Source organism: Anabrus simplex, chromosome 2 (assembly GCF_040414725.1).
Source record: "Anabrus simplex isolate iqAnaSimp1 chromosome 2, ASM4041472v1, whole genome shotgun sequence".
Taxonomy (NCBI): Eukaryota; Metazoa; Arthropoda; class Insecta; order Orthoptera; family Tettigoniidae; genus Anabrus; species Anabrus simplex.
The window spans coordinates 630,842,207-630,859,387 of record NC_090266.1 but is presented as its reverse complement, the minus strand read 5'-3'; the positions used below and the strand labels follow the sequence as shown (position 1 = coordinate 630,859,387).

The following is a 17,181-nucleotide window of genomic DNA, read 5'->3' as shown; positions in this document are numbered from 1 at the left end:
GAGTAAGCATGCACCCTTATTTGAGTCCATGAGCAATAGGAAATTCATCTGTAATCCTATTCTGATGGCAAAACTGTCCAGTCATGCCATCATGGGAGGCCTGAACCAGATCAACAAAATGCTAAGGACAGCCAAAGTGTTTCAGTACTGCCTGCATATCAGATCTTGGAACAGAGTCAGATTCCTCTTCCAGGTCATAAAAGACTAAGAAGAGAGGACTCTGTTCCTCTCTGCATTTTTTTCTGAAGTTGCCTTGCACAGAAAATCAGATCAGTTGTGCTTCTGGAGGTTCAAAACCCCCACTAGGACTCTAGGAGGACTCTCTCAGAGATAACCTGGATGCGGTTAAGCAGAATTCTTGTGGGAATTTTACCTACAATATATAGTAGTGATATATCGCGATAGTTGCCACAAACACTGCGATTGCCTTTCTTGAAGATTGTGATGATAGTGGCATTTTTTAGTTCATGAGGTACTTTCTGACTTCCCAAATTTTGAGGAAGAGAGTGAAAATCCTCGTTTTAAGGGATTGACCACCAGGTTGAATTAACTCCAGAAGGATGTTTTCTAGGCCAGATGCCTTTCTGGGTTTCAGAAGATTGAGAGCTGCACTGAATTCTTGGTAAGTTAGCTGAACTGCCATCCACGGTTGTTCAGGCTGTTGAGTCATATCAGGAAGAATGTCTTCATCAGCAGTGGAAGGGTGATTGAAAAGGGTAGAGAAATGATCCTTCCAACACTCCAGGATTTCATGAATGTCAGTAAGAGCGATAGAGTTGTCAGCAGATTTCAGTGTACCTGTTGAAGAGCGAGATGGACCACGCAGCTCCTGTATTCCTGCGTAAACATTCCTCAGGTCCCGAGCATCAGATAGTCTCTGAAGTTCCTGAGCTTTCTGTTGTCACTAGGTATTCTTAATTTCTCTTATCCTTGTCTGACATGATCTTTTAAGTTCTAAAAAATGAGCTTTCTTCCTGTTGGAGGATGGATCTTGAAGATGGGATGGATAGGCTTCACTTTTTGCATTGATGAGGCACAAAATTTCCTCATTATTATCCTCAAACCAGCCTTGTCTCTTCCGCTTTACAAAACCAATGGTTTCCAGGGCTGACTTCATGATTATCTTCTGTAAAGTGGCCCATTTTTGCTAAACTCTCATTTATGCTAACTGGATTAACTGTCAGCTGTACATTGATCATATTCTGAAATTCTATGACAAAGGATTCATACTCAAGTTTAAACATGTTAAACTTTCTTCTGGTCAAGATTTGGAGATGCTTACGTGGTTTAGGGCATATGGAGATCATGAGTTGACAAATAAGGTGTTAGTGATCAGTGTAACAATCATCAATACTTCTTGCTTTTCTTGTAGTAAGTATGTCTTTCTTATCACAATGCTGTCTAATGATGTAATCAAGAATGTGCCAATGCTTGGATTGTGGATCATCCACCTGGTCTTGAAGTGGTTAGGCAGTCGAAACTGAGTGTTCATGAAGATTTCTTGTTCTGCACATAAACCGAGAAGTAATAGTCCATTTGCATTACAATTGCTAATTCATTGTTAAACCATCACATTTTTCCATAGGCGATTATCTCTCCCAACTCTGGCATTGAAATCACCAAGGAGTAAGAGCTTATCTGCAGATGGTACTTTGGTGATGATTGTGCTTAGCTGATTGTAGAACTCATCCTTTACATCATCATCAGCATCTAAGGTTGGAGCATATGTGGAGATGACAGTCATAAAAGTACCTCCTGAGAGTGGAATGCTGATTGCAGTGAGATTAAGTTGGTGATCAATAACCAGTTTAGTCTTCACAGCGAATCCGACACCATGGATGTGACGTTCTTGCTCCTCCTTCCCTTTCCAGAAGATGGTATATCCTGAGCCAAAGTCAGTAATTTTGCCTTCAGTGGTTTCACTTCAATCAGTAACATCAGTGTTGAGTCTAGAGAGCTCATGCGAAACAAGAGCTGTTCTTCTCCCAGGCCTGTCATTATCTGTCACATCAAGTAAAGTTCTCACATTCCATGTTCCGATTTTCAGAGTGTGTCTCATTCCTGCTGTTTAGCCCACCTTTTCTAGGGCCTTCCCTGTGTGAGGTGGGCAGCAGTAATCCTTAACAGGCCTGCCCAAACACAGATGCAGGACTGAATTCCTGAGTAATCACAGGGTCTTAGGGAGGTGACCATTACACATCTGCTGCTAAGTAGGGGCTTCCAGTTTTACCCGTAACCTGCCCCCACCATCCATATCCCATCGCCGCTGGACTTTGGAAGTAGTAAGTGGCGTGGGTTTGTTTAGGGTGGATCTCAGTTTGCCAGGAAGTGACCCACGCACTGTGATCTTGGAGCCCTGTCCTGCAGCACATATGGAATGAGACATGCAGGATCAAACATTGAGACTGCAACGAACTGCGCTGGTGTTTGGAATCGTCTTTAAAAATAAAGAAACACGTATTTTTTGTTTTCGTAAAATTCACTTAAGGGGGTTGTAAATAGCATTGAAAAGGGGTTGAATTCTTTTTATAGGATACTTTTATCTAAAAAAAACTGAAGAAGTTACAGACATGAACATTTGTATTTGGATTCTCCTTTAAAAATAAAGAAACACGTATTTTTTTTGTTTTAGAAAAATCCACTTAAGGGGGTGGAGTGGGTGAAAAGAAGTGAAAAAAGTGTTGAATTATTTTCAAATCAAATCAAATCAAAATCTCTTTATTTTCAAATGAGGTGTCTACCTCGGTGGCAAATGATACACTAAAATACATTATTGTCAAGCACTAAATTTTAAATTAACAAGAGAAGAAGAACATTTTTCCAGAATACAATAATATACAATTCACGCTAACAATTTTTTCTATTAAACACACAGCTCATCCTTAATAAATTTATATTGTTTACAAAATTCTACTTATAATATCTCCTATACTTACAAACATAGTCACCTCATATACAGTATGTGGAATTACTTCAAATAATACTATACAACTGGAATAAGATTAAAATTTACATTGCATTTATTTACTTATTATTTATTTAATTTATTTTTTTACCAATTTTGGAACCTAAGTAGCATAACGACCTGCTGCGTCTTAACCAGAGCCCCTTTTTCCACCACTTTTCAGCGATATATATTTTAAATCCTAGGTGTGAAATAGGAAATATTTTTTATCGTTCCACCCCTAAAGTGTTAAATGAGATTAGCTCCATAAACAAAATTATCCATCCCTCCAAAACTGTTTGACATACAGAGTTGTATATTTACGAGAAGGTCTTCTTTTATGTCCTAGGTGTGAAATATCCTATACTCCAAATTATTTCTTCCCTAAGGGAAACCCCTTGGTGGTTCACTCTCAAAAACACAATATCCATTCTTGCAAAACTGTTTCAGGCACAAAATTAATTTTTTTAATGAAGGGTGGTCTTCTATATCCTAGATGTTAATAAATATTTAAAAACATTCACCCTTTAAAAAAGTATTCTTTCCTCCATTACTGTTCGACATACAAAATCAAAATTTCACAGGTTGGTCGCTTTTCCATCCTATATGTTAAATAAGATAGGGTTTAAAACATTCAAATTCTTTTGTATGGGGTTCAAATGAGTGTTAGATCAGAAAATAATCATTCCCCCAAAACTGTGTGGTGTACAATCTAAGAGTGTATTTTACAGGCTCAGCTGACAGTGAACTCTCTAAAATGTAAAACTTTGAAAACTTTCAGTTTAAAATCATTGTGAAGCACAGGTATCTTGCTAGTCATTAGATATATAAGAAAATATAAAGTTCCAATACTACTGCCTTGTGGGAACCCCCTCCTAATCATTACGGGATCAGATAACGCTTCATCTACTCTAAATCTCTGACTTCTATTTTCTAGAAATGTAGCCACCCTTTCAACCACTCTTTTGTTTAGTCCATTAGGCCCCATTTTCATCAGTAATCTCCCAGGATCTACCCTTCGATAGATCAATAGTGATACGGTCTATTTGATCTCCTGAATCTAAAATATCTGCTATAACTTGCTGGAATCCTACAAGTTGAGCCTCACTGGAATAACCTTTCCTAAACCTGGAACTGCCTTCTGTGAAACCAGTTAGTAATTTTGCAAACGTGTCTGATATAATCAGAAAGAATGCTTTCCCACAGCTTAAAAACGAAATATGTCAAGCTGACTGGCCTGTAATTATCCACTTTATGTTGGTCACTCTTTCCCTTGTAACTTGCAACTCTCTACTCATTTGGTATCACTTCTTCATGCAAACAGTAATCCAATAAGTATTTCAGATATGGCACTATATCATAACCCATAGCCTTTAATATATCCCCAGAAATAATATCAATCCCAGCTGCCTTTCTAGCTTTCAACTTTAGTATCGTTTTATAAATGTCTTTATTATCATAGTTAAATTTTTTTACAACTTGCTTTGTCGCACCGACACAGATAGGTCTTGTGGCGACGATGTCACAGGAAGGGGCTAGGGGTGGGAGAGAAGCGGTCATGGTGTTAGTGAAAATACAGCCCCAGTATTTGCCTGGTGTGAAAAAAACCATCTTCAGGGCTGTCGACAGTGGGGTTCGAAGCCACTGTCCCCCGAATATTGGATATTGGCCGCACTTAAGTGACTGCAGCTATCGAGCTTGGCTTATCGTAGGTAAATTTCAATATTTCATCAGTATTAGTCTCCTCCTCAATCAGGACATTATCTTCATACCTTTACATATTGCTGACTGAACACTTCTGCCTTCTGGAAGTCCTCACATATACACTACCCTTGTTCATTAATGATCCCTGGAATGTTCTTCCTGGAACCTGTTTCTGCCTTAAAGTATCTATACATATCCTTCTATTTCTCCATAAAATTCATATGGCTGCCAATTATGTTTGCCACCATGTTATCCTTAGGTAACTGTTTTTCTCTGAATTCAATTTTCTAGTGAGCTCCTTCAGTCTCTCCTTACTCCCACAACCATCCCTAACTCTATTTCTTTTTAATCTGCTCTTCCTTCTTAATCTCATTACTTCCCTGTTATAATGTAATGGGTCCTTAACTATTCCTTACCACTTTTAAAGGTATATATCTTTCCGTGGTTTCCCATTTTCACACCAGGCAAATGCCGGGGCTGTACCTTAATTAAGGCCACGGCCGCTTCCTTCCAATTCCTATGCCTTTCCTCTCCCATCGTCGCCGTAAGACATATGTGTCGGTGCGACGTAAAGCAAATAGCAAAAAAAAAAAAGGTATATATCTGTTTTCACACTCCTCAACAATTTGCTTTAAACCCATCCCATAAGCTGTTACATTTTTATTTGCTACTTTCCTTTGATCATAATTGCTTTTTTTAAATGTACCCATTCCCCTCTTATCAGCCATATGGTGTAGCCTAATCGTCCCATGTTTCTCATCCTTAAATTTTTTGTAACATACACATTCTTCTTTCACCTGTATAATTACTCCCCCCTACTGTTCCTAACCTATTTCTATGATAAACACTCCAGTTCCTAGAGAAAATTTCCACATCCATAATATCACTTCTCAGCCATGATTCAATTCCTGTTACAATATCAGGCAAATATATGTCTATCAAATTACTTCTATTCCTTTCATTACAATACTTCTACAGTTTAACACTAACAGTTTTATGTCATCCTTCCTTGACTTCATGCTTCCTATACAGTCAACACCGCTCCCTGGTCCACCCTGTTTTCCTGAATGCACCTCCCTATAACTCTTCTAAACAAACCCCATAACTTATATGCACTATTTTGGTTCAAGTGAAGGCCACTGAGCATAGATCCCTATCTCCTACCCACCCATTAAGATCTCAAATCGCAATCCCAATTTCCCAGAATACCATTCCATAGTCTCATTTAAATTCCCATTTATCCTCCATTCAATATCCCTCCAACACAGTATCCCACTGATAACAATCTCTGCTTCCTTAAACGTTTTCCGTGCTGTCGCAGTCAGATCCCAAACATCTCCAACTATGTTAATACCTATTCTTGCTTGCCCCACATGCCTGACAACTGAATCAGCCGTGACCAGAGCCTCAACCCCACCCTCATTAAATCTCCACTGAATCAGACCTTGACGCGTAGCCTAAGTCGACACCAACAGAAAACAGAGTAAAAACGCACAGGTAGCATGATAATAAACTTTGTAGGGATGCAAATGCAGTAGTGCTGTATGACCCACGCAGTCCGGCCCCGCGGTATGGGGGCAACGCGTCCGCCTGTCACCCGACAGCCCCGGGTTCAATTCCCGGTCGGGTCAGGGTTTTTTAATTTAAATGATTAATATCCCTGGCCTGGGGACTGGGTGTTTGTGTCGTCCTTAATGTTCCTTTCCTCACATTCAACACTATACACTTCCGCAATTACAATTACACGCAGGTTCATAACATATGGTGCCAGTAGGGGCAAAAGATCTTTCGAGGTCGACGCCATGAACAAATAGCATTTTTAAAAAAGCACCAGCTTAAGCACACTATGAAGATGACAGGTCTCAATCCACAAACCTGAGACACGCTTGCTCAAGACAGTTCAGTTTGGCACTAGACTATCCCTGCTGCTGTAAGTCTGTTTGGAGGGGAACGGTGCAGCTGTGAAGAGGCCAGGAGAGAAGCACGAAAACTTCATGTAGCACAACCACAACCTCCTCCAACAATTCTGTGTCATCTGTGTGGACGCTTATTCCATGTTAGAATTGGTCTTTTCAGTCATCGAAAGTACATCCACAGACAGAAGTGAATTTATTGGAAGAAGTCAATTACTCCAAAACGAGTTAAGCCGCCGCCGACGAATTGAGGGAGACCTATCTTCATTTCTGTCCTCTGCTACACCCCTAGTCATCTCCCTCAAACCTGCTACCTCTTTCCTTATCTTCCTTAATTCTCACTCACATCCACAGTAATATAATATGTAAATATCAACAGAAATAAAACAGCATATTCTCTGAATAGAAGTAAATATATACATCAGAGGAAGGAAATAATGTATACTACACAGAGATTTCATGACAATAATGCAAGCAAGAAATCAACTGATAAAATAACTACACTGCATATCTTTTACTGTACTTAGACGTACCCTAAATATATAATACTGGGAATAACAGGCTAAAAATACATATATGTATAGACAGATTATTATTATTATTATTATTATTATTATTATTATTATTATTATTATTATTATTATTATTATTATTATTATTATTATTCCTGCCTCTGTGGTGTAGTGGTTAGTGTGATTAGCTGCCACCCCCAGAGGCCCGGGTTCGATTCCCGGCTCTGCCACAAAATTTGAAAAGTGGTACGAGAGCTGGAACGAGGTCTACTCAACCTCGGGAGGTCAACTGAGTAGAGGTGGGTTTGATTCCCACCTCAGCCATCCAGGAAGTTGTTTTCCATGGTTTCCCCACTTCTCCTCCAGGCAAATGCCGGGATAGTACCTAACGTAAGGTCACAGCCACTTCCTTCCCTCTCCCTTGTCTATCCCTTCCAATCTTCCCATCCCCCCGCAAAGCCCCTGTTCAGCATAGCAGGTGAGGCCACTTGGGCGAGGTACTGGTCATTCTCCCCAGTTGTATCACCAACCCAGAGTCTGAAGTTCCACGACACTGCCCTTGAGGTGGTAGAGGTGGGATCCCTCACTGAGTCTGAGGGAAAAACTGGCCCTCGAGGGTAAACGGATAAATTATTATTATTATTATTATTATTATTATTATTATTATTATTATTATTATTATTATTATTATTATTATTATTATTATTATTGAGGAGTGATTAATGCGGAGGCTTGGTGCTGGTTTTCCACCCAGAAGACTGAGGTTCAATTCCCAGTCGATTCCAGTTCAAATTTTCACCTGAAAAATAAAATCGTGTGGCAGCAGACCCAAAACTAAAATAAGCCTACGTTGCTCCGGTGATCCAAGAACTGACTGGGATAAACTGAAGAAAGTCTCATCATCATCATTTATTATTATTAAATATGTCAAATAATAGCTGTTATCCTTTATTTCATTATACTGTGACTGTTGTTTAGGTCGTAAATACGCATTATCTGTAACAACTTTAGCAGCTTTCAATAATCATAACCAACTTTTATTCACAATCAAAATGTCAACACCAATACACAGAATAGTTAACCCAAAGAATTTTATACAAAGAAGTAAACGTTGCCAACCTTAATATCTACAAATTTCTCAACATACTCCCTTATCTCCTTTACTCGATTCCTAACAAATACAGTTTTGTCTTCGTTGCCAAGAATCCATACTAGTACGGTAAAGTTCTTGAATGGGTCCAACAATAGACAGGGATTTCTTTCTAATCTAGGCTTCTTGAACTGATTTCAGCAGACGAGCTCCAATAAGAGTTCCCGCTAATTCCCCTTGAGGAATGCTCAGGCACTTAAGCGGTGTTACTCTTGCTTTAACTACCGCTAACCGAATATGTACCTCTCCCTGGTAACAGCTTCTGATATAGACAACAACTGCATTTGCGTTCTGACTTCCATCACAGAATACATGCAGTGAGATATTCTCCACGCTGCCGAGGTGACTCATCATCTCGATTTCTCCTAAGTGAGGCAAGTCCTTTCACCACTTCTCGAACTGCCGAAACTTAGACAGCAGTTCTAGTATGATTTTAATAAGGTTCAGTCCTTCTTCAAGGCAGTTGTTCAGTGATGGGAAACCTCTCTCTTTTGCCAATGCATCGAACACGGGGCGCACTTTTGTAGTTGCACTATTTTCCTTCGGTACTGGACGATGAGGAATGCCTTCCACAATGCCTTCTTTCAACCAGTCTTGTAAAATGGTGTCATATTCTTCATAAAGTCCACATTTTGCCTTTAATTTTTGGGTCATTCGAATCAATCTGCCTTCTGCAACCACTCGATTGGTTGGAAGATCTGGAGTACCCCTTGTCCATGGAAGACATACCTCGTACCTGCCATCTATAAAATTAATTGTATTTTTGAAATATCTCAGTGATGACGTCCTCTTCCCTTCCTTTGTTGCATTCTGTACTGGATCAGTTATTACAATGGTCTCCATTTTCCACGGATCAGATACAGGTAGCTGAGTAATACTGAGTACAGTGACTGCATGATTCGCTAGATCATTTTTCCCCACGGTGTATACTTCCTTCCTCTTCCCCGTTACCATCCATCCTAAACAGGTTTCTATGGCTACCAGCCCAGAAGGTAAAGTCATTATTTTACCTGTCCACAACTTTTCCGCAATGTCAGAACCTATCAAGATGACAATTGAAGCCCTAGAATCTCTGCACATTGGAATGTGTTCTCTCAGTAATTCTTCCCTCACTTCCTCCCTGACTTCTAGTGATGGAATCACAGCTGTAATTGTCCTCTGGTCTAATGCTATGAAATTGCATGCAAAGTCATTACTTAAGCTGAGTAAGTGCACTTTATAGTATCAGTGCTTAACTACACATTTTGGCTTACCACAAAAAAGAGAGTGGATAATGTTCTCTTCTCCAATCAGAGAGTTCATTTCTTTGGCCAAACTACTGGAAATATACAAATTTTGGGATCCTCTGTCTATCAGTAATCTGTAATTCCTGATTCTTTCACCATTCTTAACATAAACTATCAAAGTCTGTAAACAAACCTCCTTTTGGAAGCTAACTGACAAATTACTATCAATAGATGAAGTACTGAACAAGGAAAGATCTTCTCTCTTGGTCTCAGAATGCTTCCCCTTAACACATTCTTTCTCTTCTGTTTGATACTTCACAACAGATGGGCATAATAATTGTACATGTCATCCAGAGCAAATAACACATCGTGCTCAATACTGCCACGCAGAATGGCCTGCATTAGTACAAGAAAAACAGCGCTTAACTTTAAACGGAACTCCTTTTCTATCTTCAAGAGACATTTTTTGTGCATGGAGACATTCTGTTGAACAATAATGAAATGAAATGTCGTATGGCTTTTAGTGCCGGGATATCCCAGGACGGGTTGGGCTCACCAGGTGCAGGTCTTTTGATTTGACTCCTGTAGGCGACCTGCGCGTCGCGATGAGGATGAAATGATGATGAAGACAACACATACACCCAGCCCCCATGCCATTGGAATTAACCAATTAAGGTTAAAATCCCCGACCTGGCCGGGAATCGAACCTGGGACCCTCTGAACCAAAGGCCAGTACGCTGACCGTTCAGCCAACGAGTCGGACTGTTGAACAATGATTCACCCCTTTGCAAAACACACACTTCTGAGAGTCAAATTCAATGCCCAGACTAGCAAGGTCGATTGCAGAAACAAAATTAACTTTGTTAGTACCATGCAATTTCCCTCGATTCTTAGCCTGGCTACAGGAAAGGGACTGATTGTTTGCCATTGCAACTCTCTCCTCCCCTTCTACTTCCCTATTCAAAAACAACATTAAATTATCCACTTACTCCTTCAGTGTCCTATTGGGTTCATTGGAACGTAGCCACAAACCTCAACATGTCCGCGGGCAGAGACAGTAGTGCGGCATAATTATCCGAGAGGACATTTAATGTCTCTAGTGTCCGTAATTGAGTTTCTACCCTGGGTGAGCAGATTAAACCAGAACCGCTCCATCCTGTGCACAAGAATTCCTGAGTAAGGGAGGCCGGTGATGAACTATAGTGCCGGATATTCTCAAGCCCACTCTACCACGCCAGGTTTCAGTCTTTGTTGAACGTTTGCAAACGTGGCACGTGTTTCATTGGTGACATTAGTACAGTGTGTGAATTCAGTGAAATTGCTCAGGTGGCTCAAGTCGGGTATTGGTATTCTGTTCCCCAAAGAGTATTCATTTACTATTCATATGTCCGTACAGAAAGTGCAAGGGCCGTAAAGAGATTATTTCAAGAGAAGCTTCCTGATGTTCAAGTTCCAGGTCGGACTTCAATTCATAGATTAGTAAATAAATAAATTATGTGAGATGGGAAGTCATCTTGATAAGAAACATATTAAACCACGTACAGTACTCACACAAGAAACTGTAGGTAACATTGTTAATGCTCTGGAAAGGTCTCCTACAAAATCACTTCAATGACTTGTTCAGGAAATGGAAATTTCCTATGGTTCTGTTTAAACAGGTACAATGTTACTGAAGTTAAAGCCGTATAAAATGACTGCAGTTAAAGAACTTAAACCAGGTGCTCCTGCATTACAAATGCGATTTTGTGAATGAGTTTTGAATGTGATACATGACGGAGAAATTAACCCTAATCTAATGTTCTTTTCACAAGAATGGCAGTTTCAACATCTCCTGGCATGATATAAGTGAGTACTTTTATTTTTTGTTTTGTTTTGTGTTGTTTATTTGTTTGTTAGAAATTGCTTACACGACAGTGTATTTACTGCGGACTTCTGTCACGCACACACCTCCTGTGTGCACGTTGCGCTGCCAGGATGTGGGACTGGTTCTGCTTTATGTAGCTCATCCTGTAGTTTGTCATACAAAATGCTGATCTTGACTGTCTTGTTTTCCATCACTAAACTCAGTAGCTCCTGTACATAATACTCGATAAGGAGATCATTACGTCCAAATCTATCGTTAAGTGCTTGAATGGCCTTTCCATAATTTTTGTCTGAGGGAGGGAAACTCACAACAACTGCACATGCTCATTAATTCTCTTTCATGGCTTGAATCAAATATTGAAATTTTTCCTCCTTACTTAACGACTGACTCTCATCAATTTGTGAGAACTGTGACCAGAATGATATTCAACCGGCTATTTCCCCATCATACTTATTTAATTCCAATTTTGGCAGAAGAAGAGATATTTTGTTTCCCAAACAATCATAAGCACAACTAGATGTAGTAGGAGCACTACTATTCCTTGTGATCAAATCAGAGGCCTTACCTTACTCCTCTGTTTTCTCCATGTCTGCTATCAGTACTTGTTCAATCTCCTCTTCCTTTGTTTCAGCCCAGATGTTTTCACAGATCTAACTGTTCAGTTCCGATAACTCGTTTCCTCTTTCTTTGAGCACTAGTAAATGTGCACTTATTAACTGTAAATCTGTATCTCTCTGTGTCAGTAGTTCGTCTATAGCACTGCAAGTTTTTGTGAACAACGTGCGGATAACCGCTCTTCTCTTAGTTATTTGTGTAGATGCCATAATTACGATGTACAAATATAAACAACAGAATATGGTATACTGGATATTATACAGGCACAGTTATACTCGCTACCATCAAGTTAAAATTCAACACAATTGTTGAGTCCTGTTACAGTCACCATTTGTTGTTTAGGTTGTAAATACACATTATCTGTAACAACTTATTCAGCTTTTAATAATCATAACAACTTTTATTCACAATCAAAATGTCAACACCATTACATAGAATAGTAAACCCAAAGAGTTTTATACAAAGGAGTAAACATCGCCAAACTTAACATCTACAAATTTCTCAACAGTGACTGCATTTGTTGAATAACAATATTTAGTTATAGCAAAATGTTATATTCAAACATAGCCATGTGGTCACCAACATAAAAAGTATGTTGTACTGCTATGTCTTGTCTCCATTCACTGAAACTGCTGTTGTTGAGCCATCAATCCTGAACTTTCATGCTTGCACTGTATGCATTTTGGTGGGATTTCAGATTGCCATATCTGGCCTAGAACATTCAGAGTTTCTTTTCAAACTGTGAATACATCTTAGGCACTTAATCAAAACTTCAGCTTTCTCAGAACATTAATTACAAGGTTTTGCATTAACTCATAGTTATCTGTTATTTGTAGTGATCATTCTTCCTTCTTTCTCTCCTTAGGTTGGAGGTCACCTGTGTCTGAGACTGAACCAATTGAAAATATTGGGACCAGCAAGGAACCTGAGGAAAAAGAGAAAGAAGATGACGGAACTGTTGCTTCAAGCACTTCACCAACGGAGTTCGAAACACCAGTAACAGGAACTACTCTCAAGTGTTTGGAGGACCCATCCTTCTCGTTTGAGTCTACTTCAGGTGATCGAACGGGAACCGGACCTATAGCACCCGGGAAGGAGATGGGATATCGGGTGCTTGAAGATCCAGGTGTCCCATCTGATGTTCTCTATCAGCCAACAGAGCAAACAGGCTCGCAGTGTCCTTACCGCGTCCTAGAATCTCCTGCCACCACTCAGGATTCTCCCACAACTCCTCTTCCCTTAGTATCTCCCTCATCTGGACGATCTCTAGCTTCAGATGTCCTGGAAAAAGCTAGAACGAGGTTCGACAAATTTTGGGGAAAGGGTAAAGAATCTTCTGATAAGGAAGGCAAGGTATAGGAATTGTAGCACACTATGCAATACAGAAAACCGGTCCTTGTTTCCTGCGGTATCTCGCCCCATACTCGTGCGTTATTCAGCGCGACGATTGCTTTTCTCCGCTCTGCATGAAGCCGTAGCAGGGTAGCCATTCTTTACTGTCAATGTTTATTGGGATACTGTAGTTGAAGCACAGGCTGATTTCACAGAAATGCACTTATTTACACATTCTCACCAAAAGCTTGAAAAAGAAATCTCTTTGGATCGAATGTATGTTATGTTACCAGAGTACTGTCTACCAACAGAGTGCTCCTACTACCAGAGCGATTTCTAAAATATTATTTCTGTTCCATTTTGATGGTGAAATATACCATCTGACCTAAGAATTGTATTATTTATATTTGTTGTGAAATATTTCTGCATTCCCTCTTTGAGAACTTCACAAAAGGATCAGATCGCTTATGTATCCATATATTATTTGCATGGTATATTTCACTTCTGTTATGAGCAGTTACCCTGATTTAACTGGCCATAATTAAATGAAACTCTGTGGTGTTAATTACTCATTTTAGTGTGATGTGGAACATTGAAGCCGAGACTGGCGGACCTTAGCATTCACTACAATCATTTTGTGCTGCAATGCCAAACAAACCACACTTGTAAGGAGAATCATAACTGTTGATCGTGTATAATGCTTCTTAGTTCTGCAAACTATTAATTGCAGGCAGCTTTCCTCATTGGTTGTGCTAGATCCAGAACCAAAGGGAATGGAGTTCCCTTTGTGTTCACGCAATTATATAATTGTTGTTCTAGGTGTTATAATGATGATTCCATTTGCAAGGTTTTTCCCACTGTCACTCCCACATATAATGCAATTTATATTGCAGGGGAAATGCCATAAATTATTAATCGAATTTATGAGGTAGAAACTCCATAAATATATATACATAGTGATATATTATTTCATATTACATAGTTTAAGTTGTTGAAGCTAATGAAGATGAAGTATAAAATAGTTTATATCAAGAATAATGAGAGAGAAAGATATTCCCAATTTGTTATTCCTCATTTTTATATCTACTTAAATTTCATTTTGTACGAATGAGGTGGCTTATTATTGCTACATGTAAGTTGCATTGTAATCCACACCAAACGGCTTTAAATATTTCCCCTTTGATTTTAAAGGGCAGTATTCCCATGAACTATACATTACAATACCTCAAATCAGGTACCGGCAGTAAAATATTGTGAAGTTCTTTATGTGTTTATTAGTGAAGGAAAGTAAAACATTATGTCTATTCCAAGCATTTGTTGTCTTCCCTTACCATTTCTCTTCTCTTTTAACCACCTCCTTATTAATTTATCTGAATATCAAGCGAATTACAGGAAAATAAAATAAATTTGGAATAAGAGTTTGAATAACATGTAATGCTATATATTTTATGTCTTGTTTGCCATTGTTGAACTTTATGCAGAATTCTGAAGTGTCCCCATAATGACAAGCCATGGCTTTTGCTAGAAATATGCATAGGAAAATGATAATAAAAGGGTCTGCAATTAAGAATGTTATATTCTTTTAAAGTGATCAGTGTCATGAGCTCCATAGCTAAGTAGTTTCTGAAGATTTTATAGACTCTGTTAGAATACTTGATTCATTACTTACATACAGTTTTTTTTTTTTTTTTTTTTTTTTTTTTTGCCTTAAACAATATTACTTATCACATCGTCACTTCTAAGATATAAGATGATGCTTCTTTTCTTATCTGTGTAGCTCAGCCACTTTCTGACGGAGACCTATCCGTTATGAAGGAACTGTAGGATGCAATTGCTGTCCTCAGTAATTAAATTATGTAGCATTTATAATGCTTAATTTAACAGGCCGGCTGCGTAGCGGAGTTGGTAAGGTTCTCGCCTCCTGCGCTCAAGGTTGCGGGATAGAATCCCGGCACAGTCGGTTGGCATTTAAGAGTGCTTAAATGCGAGAGATCTGTGTCAGTAGATTTACTGGCACGTTAAAGAACCCCTTTCCCGGGCAAAATTCCGACACTCCGGCGTCTCCTAAAAATCTATAGCAATTGAAGGGACGTTAAACAAGCGGCATTCTTATAGCTTAATTTAACCATTGTTTCCTTCCTTCTCCTTTTCCTATCAACGGCCTTAAATGTGTAGGCTGTGCGTAATGTTTGAGTGTGTACGTGTATGTGCTTGTGACTGAGAGAGCAAGGGGAGAGAGAGAGATTTCATGTTCTAACTGCACATCTAGAATAAGTGGAATTCACACCTTAATCTTCATCTACATTAGCATCTACACAGAACATATGTGGGTGACTTTTTTTGTCAGCTGTGTCAGAAGATGAATGTAGTATTATAACAATCATTTGAAATATGTACCAAAAATAAATAAATACTTGAGTAAACATTCAATTTCATTGTCTGCCCTACATCTTGCGGTGAACAAAATGTTCAAAATGCAGCATTCAGTAGTGCTTTTGTTCCTTCCTATCCCTTGACATAGAAACCTTGACGATTGAATGATAGTGGTTCAGCAGCTGAAACTGGTAGTCTGTGAGCTCGCATCCGGGAGATAGGGGTTTCGAATCCCACTATCGGCAGCCCTGAAAATGGTTTTCCGTGGTTTCCCATTTTCACACCAGGCAAATGCCGGGGCTGTACCTTAATTAAGGCCACGGCCGCTTCCTTCCAACTCCTAGGCCTTTCCTATCCCATCATCACCATAAGACCTATCTGTGTCGGTGCGACGTAAAGCCCCTAGCAAAAAAAAAAAAAAAGAAAGAAACTGGTAGTACAGCAGCTTAGACCAACCCACAACTGTTGGATAACTTGAATATGGTTCAAGTAAATGTACATAATTAACCCTAAAATGCATGATTCAGTGATTCTGTTTATTTCAAAATGTAAAATTATTTTTAAATTCTCAGAAAGGAAGAGAATTTTTGCATATTACTTACATGGTACATCATGGAAAAAGATTACTTTGAAAATCGACATGTCACTATATACAGTCGCTAAAAAAAAATAATTATTGTATGGTATTATGTAAGTTCCTTGTAGGTACACTTTTCTCAGTATCAATTGAACCACCAAGTGAGTTGGCTATGCAGTTTGAGTCACATAGCTGTCAGCTTGTATTTGGGAGATAGTGGGTTCGGACCCCACTGTCGGCAGCCCTGAAGATGGTTTCCCTCAGTTTCCCATTTTCACACCAGGCAAATGCTGCACCTGTACCTTAATCAAAGCCTTCCCTTTCCTAGCCCTTTCCTACCCTATTGTCGCCATAAGACCTATCTGTGTCAGTGCAATGTAAAGCAAAGTCTAAAAAAAGAATTGTACCTTTGCCACAGTCGCTTCCATCCCAGCCTTTTCCTATCCCATCACTGTCTTCATCAGTGTGACATGAAAAAGAAAGTAGTAAGGAATATTGAACCAATAGACATATTCTTTGTTTTTCAATTTTACAAGTTGCTTAACATTGCACCGGCACAGATAGGTCTTATGGCGACGATAGGATAGGAAAGGGCTAGAGGTAGGAAGGAAGCAATCATGGCCATAATTAAGATAGTGAAAATGGTGTGAAAATGGTGGGGTTCGAACCCACTATCTTCCGAATGTAAGCTGACAGCTACATGACCCAAACCACACAACCACTTGCTGGGTTATTGTTTCTTTTGGCTATCCACTGGATTTGTATCTACATGGGAGGTGAAGTATATTTTGATAATAATTTTTTTTACAATTTGTTTTACGTTGCACCGACACAGATAGGTCTTACGGCGCTGATGGGATAGGAAAGGCCTAGGAATGGGGAGGAAGCAGCCATGGCCTTAATTAAGGTACAGCCCCAGCATTTGCCTGGTGTGAAAATGGAAAACCACAGAAGACCATCTTCAGGGCTGC

The 17,181-nt window shown here is 39.3% G+C and overlaps 1 protein-coding gene across 10 annotated transcripts in view; it reads left to right on the top strand.

The window, feature by feature from the left end:
* Positions 1-15,683, top strand: part of LOC136864291 (proteoglycan 4) — a 975,577-nt gene extending 959,894 nt beyond the window's left edge. For all 10 annotated transcript variants that reach the window (XM_067141070.2, XM_067141075.2, XM_067141072.2 and 7 more), the window contains one exon: positions 12,794-15,683. In XM_067141070.2, coding sequence (XP_066997171.1) covers positions 12,794-13,287 — 494 coding nt within the window. In that variant the 3' untranslated portion in view covers positions 13,288-15,683. The remainder of the gene's footprint in view (positions 1-12,793) is intronic.
* Positions 15,684-17,181: the final 1,498 nt, after the last annotated feature.